The sequence below is a fragment of the Coregonus clupeaformis genome, chromosome 24 (assembly GCF_020615455.1).
Source record: "Coregonus clupeaformis isolate EN_2021a chromosome 24, ASM2061545v1, whole genome shotgun sequence".
NCBI lineage: Eukaryota > Metazoa > Chordata > Actinopteri > Salmoniformes > Salmonidae > Coregonus > Coregonus clupeaformis.
The window spans coordinates 1420601-1433268 of NC_059215.1; the positions used below are offsets into that span (position 1 = coordinate 1420601).

Genomic DNA, 12668 nt, shown 5'->3' on the forward strand with positions numbered 1-12668 from the left:
GAGCCCTGACCTCAATCCCATCGAACACATTTGGGATTAATTGGAACGCAGACTGCGAGCCAGGCCTAATCGCCCAACATCAATGCTCTTGTGGCTGAATGGAAGCAAGTCCCCACAGCAATGTTCCAACATCTAGTGGAAAGCCTTCGCAGAAGAGTGGAGGCTGTTATAGTAGCAAACCGGGGACCAACTCCATATTAATGCCCATGATTTTGGAATGAGATGTTCGGCAGGTGTCCCCATACTTTTGGTCATGTAATGTAGATTGGGGGTAAGGCCCTGTGATAGACTAGCGTCCTGTCCAGGGTGTGTACTTGTACATTAAACTGCCTCACGCTACAGAAACAGGCTCCTGCTCCTATGCACCGTTCAGGCTCGTGCAAGGCTTGTTTTACTTACCCTGGTAGGTCTGCTGCAACCCTCCAGGACCAGGCAGTCTGGTGCAGGTGAGTCATGAACACTCACAGTAGGGAAGTGGGACACTGTGTGCTATTGGTCAGCATTGTAAAACCAGGATGTTCAAGTGGTCAATATGAATCATCTGCTCTGCATATAGAATTTGCTGCCATGTAATGTAATTTTCCTATGGAAAAGGGAACGAAAGCTACACATAGACATGTAGTGAGTAGTGACATAGGCTTTCAGAGATGCAGGCCAATTTAGGGAGTGTGTGAAGAGAACAAACAGCACAGAACCCATACTGAGATTGCCTGACTTGTTTTTAACAGCCCATGAGTGTTTATCAAACTTGAAAAAGATCCACCGTGGCTGAACTCCGACCAGCAAAAAGGAAGTTCCCTCCTAGTGCGTGGCGTGAACTTGGCTCCAATAAAAGCATCCGTTTGCCACCACGGTGCAGACAACACAAAGCCTTTGTTTACCACAAAACATCCCCTCGGACGAGTCTGGAGGTACGACCCTTCAGTTTCCCTTTGCAGCCAAGCCCCATATAGGAGCCATGGCGGAACCCAAATGGACATACAATAGCTGCCATAACACCCGCACACAGAGAGGCAAACAACAGATGTGTATATACAGTACCAGTCAAAAGTTTGGACACACCTACTCATTCCAGGGCTTTTCTTTATTTTTACTATCTTCTACATTGTAGAATAATAGTGAAGACATCAAAACGATGAAATAACACATATGGAATAATTTAGTAACCAAAAAAGTGCTAAACAAATCAAAATATATTTTAGATTTTAGATTCTTCAAAGTAGCCACCCTTTGCCTTGCTGACAGCTTTGCACACTCTTGGCATTCTCTCAACCAGCTTCATGAGGAATGCTTTTCCAACAGTCTTGAAGGAGTTCCCACATATGCTGAACACTTGTTGGCTGCTTTTCCTTCACTCTGCGGTCCAACTCATCCCAAACCATCTCAATTGGGTTGAGGTCGGGGGATTGTGGAGGCTAGGTCATCTGATGCAGCACTCCATCACTCTCCTTCTTGGTCAAATAGCCCTTACACAGCCTGGAGGTGTGTTGGGTCATTGTCCTGTTGAAAAACAAATGATAGTCCCACTAAGTGCAAACCAGATGGGATGGCGTATCGCTGCAGAATGCTGTGGTAGCCATGCTGGTTAAGTGTGCCTTGAATTCTAAATAAATCACTGACAGTGTCACCAGCAAAGCACCCCCACACCATCACACCTCCTCCTCCATGGTTCACTGTGGGAACCACACATGCAGAGATCATCCGTTCACCTACTCTGCGTCTCACAAAGACACGCCGGTTGGAACCAAAAGTCTCAAATTTGGACTCATCAGACCAAAGGACAGATTTCCACCAGTCTAATGTCCATTGTTCATTGTTTCTTGGACCAAGCAAGTCTCTTCTTCTTATTGGTGTCCTTTAGTATTGGTTTCTTTGCAGCAATTCGAACATGAAGGCCTGATTCACGCAGTCTCCTGGGTCGGGTTAAATGCGGAAGACACATTTCGGTGGAATACATTCAGTTGTGTTGACTAGGTACCCCCTTTTCCCAAGTAGTTGATAAACAATTAATTGTTAATTTATAGATAGTTATAAAAGTTATAAACAGTTATAACACATTGGTTAGCTGTAAGCTATCGTTAAACTAATAATTAACAGTTTATTAACTAAATATTCACGTATAAAGTATACCTTAATGCAGTATTTCTCAATCCTGGTCCTGGGGACCCAAAGGGGTGCACATTTTTGTTTTTGCCCTAGCACTAACACACCTGATTCACATCGAAATGCTTGATGATGAGTTGATTAGTTGGATCAAGTGTGTTAGAAATGTACACCCTTTTGTCCCCAGGACCAGGATCAAGAAACACTGCCTTAATGTAAAGTGTTACCCAATAAGGTTTACAAAACCATTGAAGTGATAAATTCATAGATGATACAAAATCTGTGTTTCAAGTGTGCCTTAAAATCAATTCAAGCAATACAACTGTGTACTGGTACTCATTCTAAACATGGAAGAAATATCTGAGCTCGAGGTGCAGTAGGTGAGCTTGTACGTGTGGTACCTGAGATCAAGTTAATTTTATCGCATTCCATTGAAATGTCTGTAAATGAGTGAGAAGTCAATTAACAGATTAATTAAAAGCGGTATTTGATATTTTCACGTTTCTTTGGAGACTTTCATTTCTTATCAGTAGTAGTACGTTTCACAGTATTTGTGTGATTCCGCCCCATAGTAGTAGTTGCAGCACATAATATGACAGATTTTAGGATTGAGTGCTCATCAAATTGTCGTCAACAACAAACCTCTACCTCTGTTATTTACAGCAGAAAGCCAAACAATTTAATCATTACGCTCCATCAGTATTAATTAGTCATAAAAATGAACACATCGATACAGAATTACGAGTGTTACGGGTGAACCTCTGTTCTACCAAACACTATGCGCTCCATATAATTTTCCTTGAAGTCAATCATCATCCATATCCTTCTCCTCGGTCGGGGGTTCCGGTGGCAGCGTGGTTCTGTTCCTGGGGGTTCTCCTGCGGTGCCGTCGAGGCCGGGCCTCTGAAAACCAGTTGGCAAGGGTCATGGCAACGCGGATGAGGCCCAGGTTGATGCAGTGCACCTCGGAGGTGACGGGGATGTCTGAGAAGAGGACGTGATCCCTGCATAGCAGGGCAGAGCTGTCACTGCTCTCGAAGTCTCTGACTATGTTCAGGATCTCCTGGCGCTCCGCCTGATGCATCATCCCCCGCACGTTCAGCAGGGTGGAGATGTGCTTCTTCCTGCAGGGAGGATGAAGGGAGGGAGAGAGGGGGAGGAAAGGGAGGGAAGATAGAGACTGGTGTTAGTGCGTTTCAGTGGTTTTGATGCTGATTCATGATTCAATTATGCAGAGCAAAGGGCCATGACTTATTATGTTCAGTTGATCTATTGATAAAAGATAATGTATATTTCACGCCAATTGGACACGATTCAACAAAGATGTGACAAAACCTTAATTGTCAATATGAACAAGGATAAGTATTTGTTCACAAAGCAATGAAGGGTGGGGTGAAGCTGACCGAGCCAGTAAACAAAGGTGGTAAACAGTGGATGGGGGGGATGAAGGGCTGATGTAGGAACTAATGGGACATATGGGGGAGTCCCAGTGGTGAACTGCAGACTTTGATCTCCGAAAATACCAGTTGCGAGCAAGAAAACAAAAGGCAGCTACTTGCAGGCACTCCTTGTGCCTGAATGAGTTAAGATCGTATCGACCTCCTCTCGCTCCATCATTTGATTCCAGAGCATGGCACCAGACTGTCTCCCGCAGGGTGGTAGGAACAGGAAATACTCCGCAGCAGCTTCCTGTCTCCCGGGCCACGCATCATGCGTCACACATTGGGTACGCTGCCAGCTAGCCGGCCAGCAGCTCACCCCACGAAACACACAAACAACGAGGGGCCAGGGACAGTACCTTGTGAGGCTCCCCAGCCTCTGCCACTCAAAACATCCCCTTGGTCCTCTCCAAGAATAGCAGGGTTAATGTAAGTATGTTTCTGTGCTTCTTTTCCTTGTGTTGACCCATTGTGTCAAGACAAAGGATTGAAGTGCCATTGAACGGGGTATGGTAGTATACTAGACGCATCGGTTTGAGTGTCTCAACAACTGTAACATTGTTGCATTTTTCACGCTCAACAGTTTCCCGTATGTATTTAAGAATGGTCCACCAACCAAAGAACATCCAGCCAACTTGACACAACTGTGAGAAGCATTGGAGTCAACACGGACCAGCATCCCTGTGGAAATTTAGGCTGTTCTGAGGGGAAAGGGGGGTGCAATTCAATAGTAGGAAGGTGTTCCTAGTGTTTTATACACTCAGTGTATATGTGGACTTGAATTGTGCACCTTTGTCTACACGCCAAAAACAGCACTTATGAAACTGCACCGTGGAATGTAGGTTCTGTGTACTGTGGCATTGCATATATAGGAAATGGTGACCAATGAATGACACTTGGCAAATTTGTTCACTGTATATCATTGTTTCCCAACTCTGGACTTTCTAAACACTGCTCTATACTGTATCCCCCGAATGATTGAAACCTTTACCGTATGTCTGGAAACTCCTTCACCAGAACAGCAACCTCCATCTGGATGGACGGAGTGTCCTCCAGTAGAATGATGTCAGCCAGATGAGCGAGGACACTGTCCAGCCAAGAGGATCCTGACTCCTGAGAGAGGAGATATAAGATCAATCATCATAAAAATGTGTAACACGAATGGCCACACAGAAACATATGAAAGCATTTGAAAACGCATACATTTTTCATTGTCCGTTTTTGTCCTTAAAAGGTTTAGCTCATTTCATTTTTCTGGACCAGTTGCATACTGTAAGTACAAAGGTCAATCATTTCTGTTGTCCATTAGCCATCAACGGATGACTCCTATTGAAAAACGATTATCTCAATCCATAATTTTCAGACAAAAAATCTCTCTGTGGACATACCCACAGACATTAAAGGAAAAATCCACCCAAAACCACTAATTCCTTTAATGTACAGTGTTAAATATCACTAATATGTGAGAACAATGTTTTTTGTAGACAAATGTTTCATTTTGGCGTTATAATAAGGTTGGTAGCAACATGGAAAATTGTTGTGGAAATCTGTTGCAGCTCAAATCGACTACAAAATCCACAATGCAATGCTCTCTCTATGGGCTGACTGGCTAGCTAGCTACGTAGCTAGTTAGCTAGCAAACGTAGCTACACACAATAATACCAAAGACAATATTAGCATGTAACGTAGATAGTTAGCTGCACTATCAATTTAGAACAAATATTTTCAGAAATATGAGATAATTCACTTGCTATGTGTAGTATTGTATAGCTTTGGAATCGTGACATTACGTACTTAAGAAGAAAATAAACACGTTTCTCGACACATACACTGATATTGAGAAGGGATTGCGTGACGATTAGTTTAGCAACTGCGTGACACAGCATGGCAACGTGAACGCGATTGGTCGACAGTCTGCTGGGTGGGGCGTTATACGGTTCGTCATTCATTGGATACCTATCTCCTTTCTATAGTATCGCTGACAACAGCACCATGCAATGCACCCTGGACTAAAGAGGCAGACAAATAGGAAAAATGGGCTAGACGCTCCGTTAAATTACACATTTCTCAAGGTAGGAATATCGCAAAAAATATGATCAATGGCTCACTCGAGAGAAGACATAATCCCGAGTTATGACATCGGCCAGTATTGAAATCTGACATGTATGATAGACGTTTTCGCGATGTAAAAGTCGTATTCCTATTAACTTCCAGTGTAGTGAGAGAGACTTTGTTACGGTGCTACGTCAAACGGCCGGATTTCTGGCTGCTTGAACGCCAATAACTCAGATAACATGAAAACATGAAATGACCCAGGGAATCGATAGAACATCTATCAGAGATGCACAAAAACAATATAATATTCAAAATGGGTGAACCTTTACTTTAATACCAACATCATGCACCAAAATCCATGCACCTTAGAATAAAAGGTGTTATCTAGGACCATAAAGGGTTATTTGACTGCCCTTGTTGGAAAACCCTTTTTGGTTCCAGGTAGAACCCAAAGGGTTCTTTAAAGGCCCAGTGCAATCAAAAACGTATTTTCCCTGTGTCTATATATATATATATATATATATACTGAACAAAAATACAGTGTTGGTCCCATGTTTCATGAGCTGAAATAAAGGATCCCTGAAATTTTCCATACGCACAAAAAGTGTATTTCTCTCAAAATCTGTGCACAAATTTGTTTACATCCCTGTTAATGAGCATTTCTCCTTTGCCAAGGTAATCCATCCACCTGACAGGTGTGGCATATCAAGAAGCTGATTAAATAGCATGATCATTACACAGGTGCACCTTGTGCTGGGGACAATAAAAGGCCACTCTAAAATGTGCAGTTTTGTCACACAACACAATGCCACAGATGTCTGAACTTTTGAGGGAGCGTGCAATTGGAATGCTGACTGCAGGAATGTTCAATTATCTACCATAAGCCGCCTCCAACGTCGTTTTAGGGAATTTGGCAGTACGTCCAACTGGCCTCACAACCGCAGACCACATTAACCACTCCAGCCCAAGACCTCCACATCCAGCTTCTTCACCTGTGGGATTGTCTGAGACCAGCCACCCGGACAGCTGATGAAACAGGAGTATTTCTGTCTTTAATAAAGCCCTTTTGTGAGGAAAAACTCATTCTGATTGGCTGGGCCTGGCTCCCCAGTGGGTGGGTCTGGCTCCCAAGTGAGTGCCCAGTCATGTGAAGTGAGTGCCCCTGCCCAGTCATGTGAAAATCCATAGATTAGGGCCTAATGAATTTATTTCAATTGACTGATTTCCTTATATGAACTGTGACTCAGTAAAATCGTTGAAATTGTTGCATGTTGCGTTTATATTCTTGTTCAGTATATATTTAGGCTACACACTATGAGGTTGGAATAATACTGTGAAATTGTGAAAATGCTGATAATGCCCTTTTAGTGTAAGAGCTGTTTGAAAAGACTGCTGGTGACATCCCCGGGCAGTAAATTAGCTAATAGACCAATAAGAAAGAGAGTTACAGTTTTCCCCTCCCAACTCAGATCACTCCCAGACAGTCCTAGGTAAATTGCTCTTTGCTAAGAAGCTATTTGTTTTATATATTTTTTTACCATTTTAATTGAGAGCAATCACAGTAAGGTACTTAATTGATACCCAGAAATTATTTGATATTGAGATGAAAACGGCTGCATTGGACCTTTACCACCAGAACCGCCATAGGCCAATGGCCACTGACGTTTGATTTTGTAAATAAATAAAAAAAACGGCTAAGAAAAAGCTATGTCCTGCTCCTTTCCTGACTTTTTCTAAATATTTGTATTTTACATGGCTCATTTGTCCGAATTTTTAAATCACAAACAGAAAAGTATTTAGAGCCTTTTTACCTGTTTTTTTTCTCACATCTATTCCCAACTTAACCAGCCAAGACAATGCGCTGTAGGACGTTGGTACCCAGCCAGGCGCTAATGTGTCTCTCTCTCCTCACTGAATGACTGAACGACAAATGGATGGATGGGAGATAATTGTGCACATTACTTCACAATTTTATTTAAATTAGGCTCAACTGAATGATAAGGAGGGTGAAGAGGTTGATTTAATTTAATGAGTTTGTGTTATGTCTATTTATCAGTGTTGGCACTAATGTTTATAGCAAATAATTTGACAGCGCACCTTGCAGGTTGATATCATTCTCTTTTACGTTTTAGAAGCTGTTACGGGACTGTTTTATTTACTATAACTCTATTACTAAGCAAAGTTATTGTAAGGGAAACAAAACATGCTATGTGTTGCTGTAGGCCTTTAGAATAATGCAAACATACCCTTGACGCTATCCGAGTTGATGAGCAAGGGGAAGCAAACATGCCAGTCAGCCTGCGCAGCCGGCCTATATAAACTACGCCTAAACTAATTAATTTCACACATAAGAGTCAGCCTAAAGACATGATTAAATTGACAATAGTCTGATGAGTGACTATTATGGGTTGTCAAATTGTACATGAAGAGATAGGCGCAGCTTGGAATTGGCAGATGCAGGGAAAGGAGCACCACTTTATCAAATCCTCCTTCAGAGTCACAAGCAAGTAAAACGTTCTGATTTCTATATAGTATCACTTTTTCCAAGAATATCCACACTGTCCATGCATTCAGCACATGCCCACTCATGCAACCAAATTGCTCTGGCTAATAAAAACAAAGACTAGGAACATAATAAACTTAAAATATGCTTTTCAGTTGTTTTCTTATTTCCACAGTGTTTCTTTAGATCTGCCAAAACAAAATTATAATGGATTTGTTTGTGATGGATTTAACTCTTGAACTGGTGTTTTTTTTTGTTTTTACTTTTAGCCTAGAGTAACATAATCTAACGAAAATACTATTATGTTCTTTGAAATAATAGTTTTTTAGTATTCTAATGATACCTAAGACCTTCATAAACACAACCAAATTATTATTCTTCCGAAAGCATATATGAAATCTAGGTTCTATATATTATCCTATTTATTAGACTGTTGGAATGTTAATGCGTCATTGGCTTGAAGTGGTGTCGAAAATAGGCTATAGGCCAGGGATATTCAACTCTTACCCTACTAGGTCCGGAGCCTGCTGGTTTTCTGTTCTAACTGATAATTAATTGCTCCCATTTGGTGTCCCAGGTCTAAATCAGTCCCTGATTAGAGGGGAACAATGAAACAACTATTGTCTTTAGGCTGACTCTTATGTGTGAAATTAGTTTCGGTATAGTTTAGGGGTAGTTTATATAGGCCGACTGCGCAGGCTGACTGGCATGTTTGCTTCCCCTTGCTCATCAACTCAGATAGCGTCAAGGATATGTTATGTTTTGCATTATTCTAAAGGTCTACAGCAACACATAGCATGTTTCGTTTCCCTTACAATAACTTTGCTTAGTACATTTTTACATTTACATTTTAGTCATTTAGCAGACGCTCTTATCCAGAGCGACTTACAGTTAGTGAGTGCATACATTATTTTATTTTTCATACTGGCCCCCCGTGGGAATCGAACCCACAACCCTGGCGTTGCAAACACCATGCTCTACCAACTGAGCTACATCCCTGCCGGCCATTCCCTCCCCTACCCTGGACGACGCTGGGCCAATTGTGCGCCGCCCCATGAGTCTCCCGGTCGCGGCCGGCTACGACAGAGCCTGGATTCGAACCAGGATCTCTAGTGGCACAGCTAGCACTGCGATGCAGTGCCTTAGACCACTGCGCCACTAAATAAAACAGTCCCGTATCAGCTTCTAAAACGTAAAAAAGAATGATATCAACCCACAAGGTGCGCTGTCAAATTATTTGCTATAAACATTAGCGCCAAAACTGATAAATAGACATAACACAAACTCATTTAAATTAAATCAACCTCTTCACCCTCCATATCATTCAGTTGAGCCTAATTTAAATAAAATTGTGAAGTAACGTGCACAATTATCTCCCATTCATCCATTTGTCATTCATTCAGTGAGGAGAGAGAGACACATTAGCGCCTGGCTGGGTACCAACATCCTACAGCGCATTGTCTTGGCTGGTTAAATTGGGAATAGGTGTGAAAATAACAGGTAAAAAGGCTCTAAATACTTTTCTGTTTGTGATTAAAAAATTGTAAATATAAACATTTAGAAAAAGTCAGGGAAGGAGCAGGACATAGCTTTTTCTTTGCCGTTTTTTATTTATTTACAAAATCAAACGTCAGTGGCCATTGGCCTATGGCGGTTTTGGTGGTAAAGGTCCAATGCAGCCGTTTTTATCTCAATATCAAATCGTTTCTGGGTATCAATTAAGTACTTTACTGTGATTGCTCTCAATACAAATGTTTAAAAAAATCAACAAAAATAGCTTCTTAGCAAAGAGCAATTTAGCTAGGACTGTCTGGGAGGGGTCTGAGTTGGGAGGGGAAAACTGGAACTGTCTTTCTTATTGGTCTATTAGCTAATTTACTGCCCGGGGATGTCACCAGGCAGGCCAAACCTCCATCCCAGCAAAACAAGCTAAAATTTCAGGCAGTCTTTTCAAACAGCTCTTACACTAAAAGGGCATTATCATCATTTTCACAATTTCACAGTATTATTCCAACCACATAGTGTGTAGCCTATATACACTGCTCAAAAAAATAAAGGGAACACTTAAACAACACAATGTAACTCCAAGTCAATCACACTTCTGTGAAATCAAACTGTCCACTTAGGAAGCAACACTGATTGACAATAAATGTCACATGCTGTTTTGCAAATAGAATAGACAACAAGTGGAAATTATAGGCAATTAGCAAGACACCCCCAATAAAGGAGTGGTTCTGCAGGTGGTGACCACAGACCACTTCTCAGTTCCTATGCTTCCTGGCTGATGTTTTGGTCACTTTTGAATGCTGGCGGTGCTTTCACTCTAGTTGTAGCATGAGACGGAGTCTACAACCCACACAAGTGGCTCAGGTAGTGCAGCTCATCCAGGATGGCACATCAATGCGAGCTGTGGCAAGAAGGTTTGCTGTGTCTGTCAGCGTAGTGTCCAGAGCATGGAGGCGCTACCAGGAGACAGGCCAGTACATCAGGAGACGTGGAGGAGGCCGTAGGAGGGCAACAACCCAGCAGCAGGACTGCTACCTCCACCTTTGTGCAAGGAGGAGCAGGAGGAGCACTGCCAGAGCCCTGCAAAATGACCTCCAGCAGGCCACAAATGTGCATGTGTCTGCTCAAACGGTCAGAAGCAGACTCCATTAGGGTGGTATGAGGGCCCGACGTCCACAGGTGGGGGTTGTGCTTACAGCCCAACACCGTGCAGGACGTTTGGCATTTGCCAGAGAACACCAAGATTGGCAAATTCGCCACTGGCGCCCTGTGCTCTTCACAGATGAAAGCAGGTTCACACTGAGCACATGTGACAGACGTGACAGAGTCTGGAGACGCCGTGGAGAACGTTCTGCTGCCTGCAACATCCTCCAGCATGACCGGTTTGGCGGTGGGTCAGTCATGGTGTGGGGTGGCATTTCTTTGGGGGGCCGCACAGCCCTCCATGTGCTCGCCAGAGGTAGCCTGACTGCCATTAGGTACCGAGATGAGATCCTCAGACCCCTTGTGAGACCATATGCTGGTGCGGTTGGCCCTGGGTTCCTCCTAATGCAAGACAATGCTAGACCTCATGTGGCTGGAGTGTGTCAGCAGTTCCTGCAATAGGAAGGCATTGATGCTATGGACTGGCCCGCCCGTTCCCCAGACCTGAATCCAATTGAGCACATCTGGGACATCATGTCTCGCTCCATCCACCAACGCCATGTTGCACCACAGACTGTCCAGGAGTTGGCGGATGCTTTAGTCCAGGTCTGGGAGGAGATCCCTCAGGAGACCATCTGCCACCTCATCAGGAGCATGCCCAGGCGTTGTAGGGAGGTCATACAGGCACATGGAGGCCACACACACTACTGAGCCTCATTTTGACTTGTTTTAAGGACATTACATCAAAGTTGGATCAGCCTGTAGTGTGGTTTTCCACTTTAATTTTGAGTGTGACTCCAAATCCAGACCTCCATGGGTTGATAAATTTGATTTCCATTGATCATTTTTGTGTGATTTTGTTGTCAGCACATTCAACTATGTAAAGAAAAAAGTATTTAATAAGATTATTTCATTCATTCAGATCTAGGATGTGTTATTTTAGTGTTCCCTTAATTTTTTTGAGCAGTGTATATACTGAACAAGAATATAAACGCAAAACACCAGTCTCAGCGTCAACAGTTAAAAGGCGACTCCGGGATGCTGACCTTCTAGGCAGAGTTGCAAAGAAAAAGCCATATCTCAGACTGGCCAATAAAAATAAAATATTTAGATGGGCAGTCTGAGATATGGCTTTTTCTTTGCAACTCTGCCTAGAAGGTCAGCATCCCGGAGTCGCCTCTTCACTGTTGACGTTGAGACTGTTTTTTTGCGGGTACTATTTAATGAAGCTGCCAGTTGAGGACCTGTGAGGCGCCTGTTTCTCAAACTAGACACTCTAATGTATTTGTCCTCTTGCTCAATTGTGCACCGGGGCCTCCCACTCCTCTTTCTATTCTGGTTAGAGCCAGTTTGCGCTGTTCTGTGAAGGGAGTAGTACACAGCGTTGTACAAGATCTTCCGTCACTTGGCAATTTCTCGCATAGAATAGCCTTCATTTCTCAGAACAAGAATAGACTGACGAGTTTCAGAAGAAAGTTCTTTGTTTCTGGCCATTTTGAGCCTGTAATCGAACCCACAATTGCTGATGCTCCAGATACTCAACTAGTCTCAAAAAGGCCAGTTTTATTGCTTCTTTAATCAGCACAACAGTTTTCAGCTGTGCTAACATAATTGCAAAAGGGTTTTCTAATGATCAATTAGCCTTTTAAAATGATAAACTTGGATTAGCAAACACAACGTGCCATTGGAACACAGGACTGTACGCCTATCTAGATATTCCATTAATAATCAGCCGTTCCCAGCTACAATAGCCATTTACAACGTTAACAATGTCTACACTGTATTTCTGATCAATTTGATGATCATTTTTTTCTGCTTTTCTTTCGAAAACAGGGAAATTTCTAACTGACCCCAAACTTATGAACGGTAGTGTATTTAGTAAATATTTTTAAGAAATCATATTTTTCTTAAAACTGCAT

General features: G+C 42.6%; 1 protein-coding gene across 2 annotated transcripts in view; it reads right to left on the minus strand.

Moving 5' to 3' along the window:
- Positions 1 to 1873: 1873 nt before the first annotated feature.
- Positions 1874 to 12668, minus strand: part of LOC121574233 (exocyst complex component 3-like) — a 31566-nt gene continuing 20771 nt past the window's right edge. For both annotated transcript variants that reach the window (XM_045206823.1, XM_045206824.1), the window contains 2 exons: positions 4534 to 4655; positions 1874 to 3227 (listed from right to left, as the gene is read on the minus strand). In XM_045206823.1, the coding sequence (XP_045062758.1) occupies positions 2909 to 3227; positions 4534 to 4655 (441 nt within the window). In that variant the 3' untranslated portion in view covers positions 1874 to 2908. The remainder of the gene's footprint in view (positions 3228 to 4533; positions 4656 to 12668) is intronic.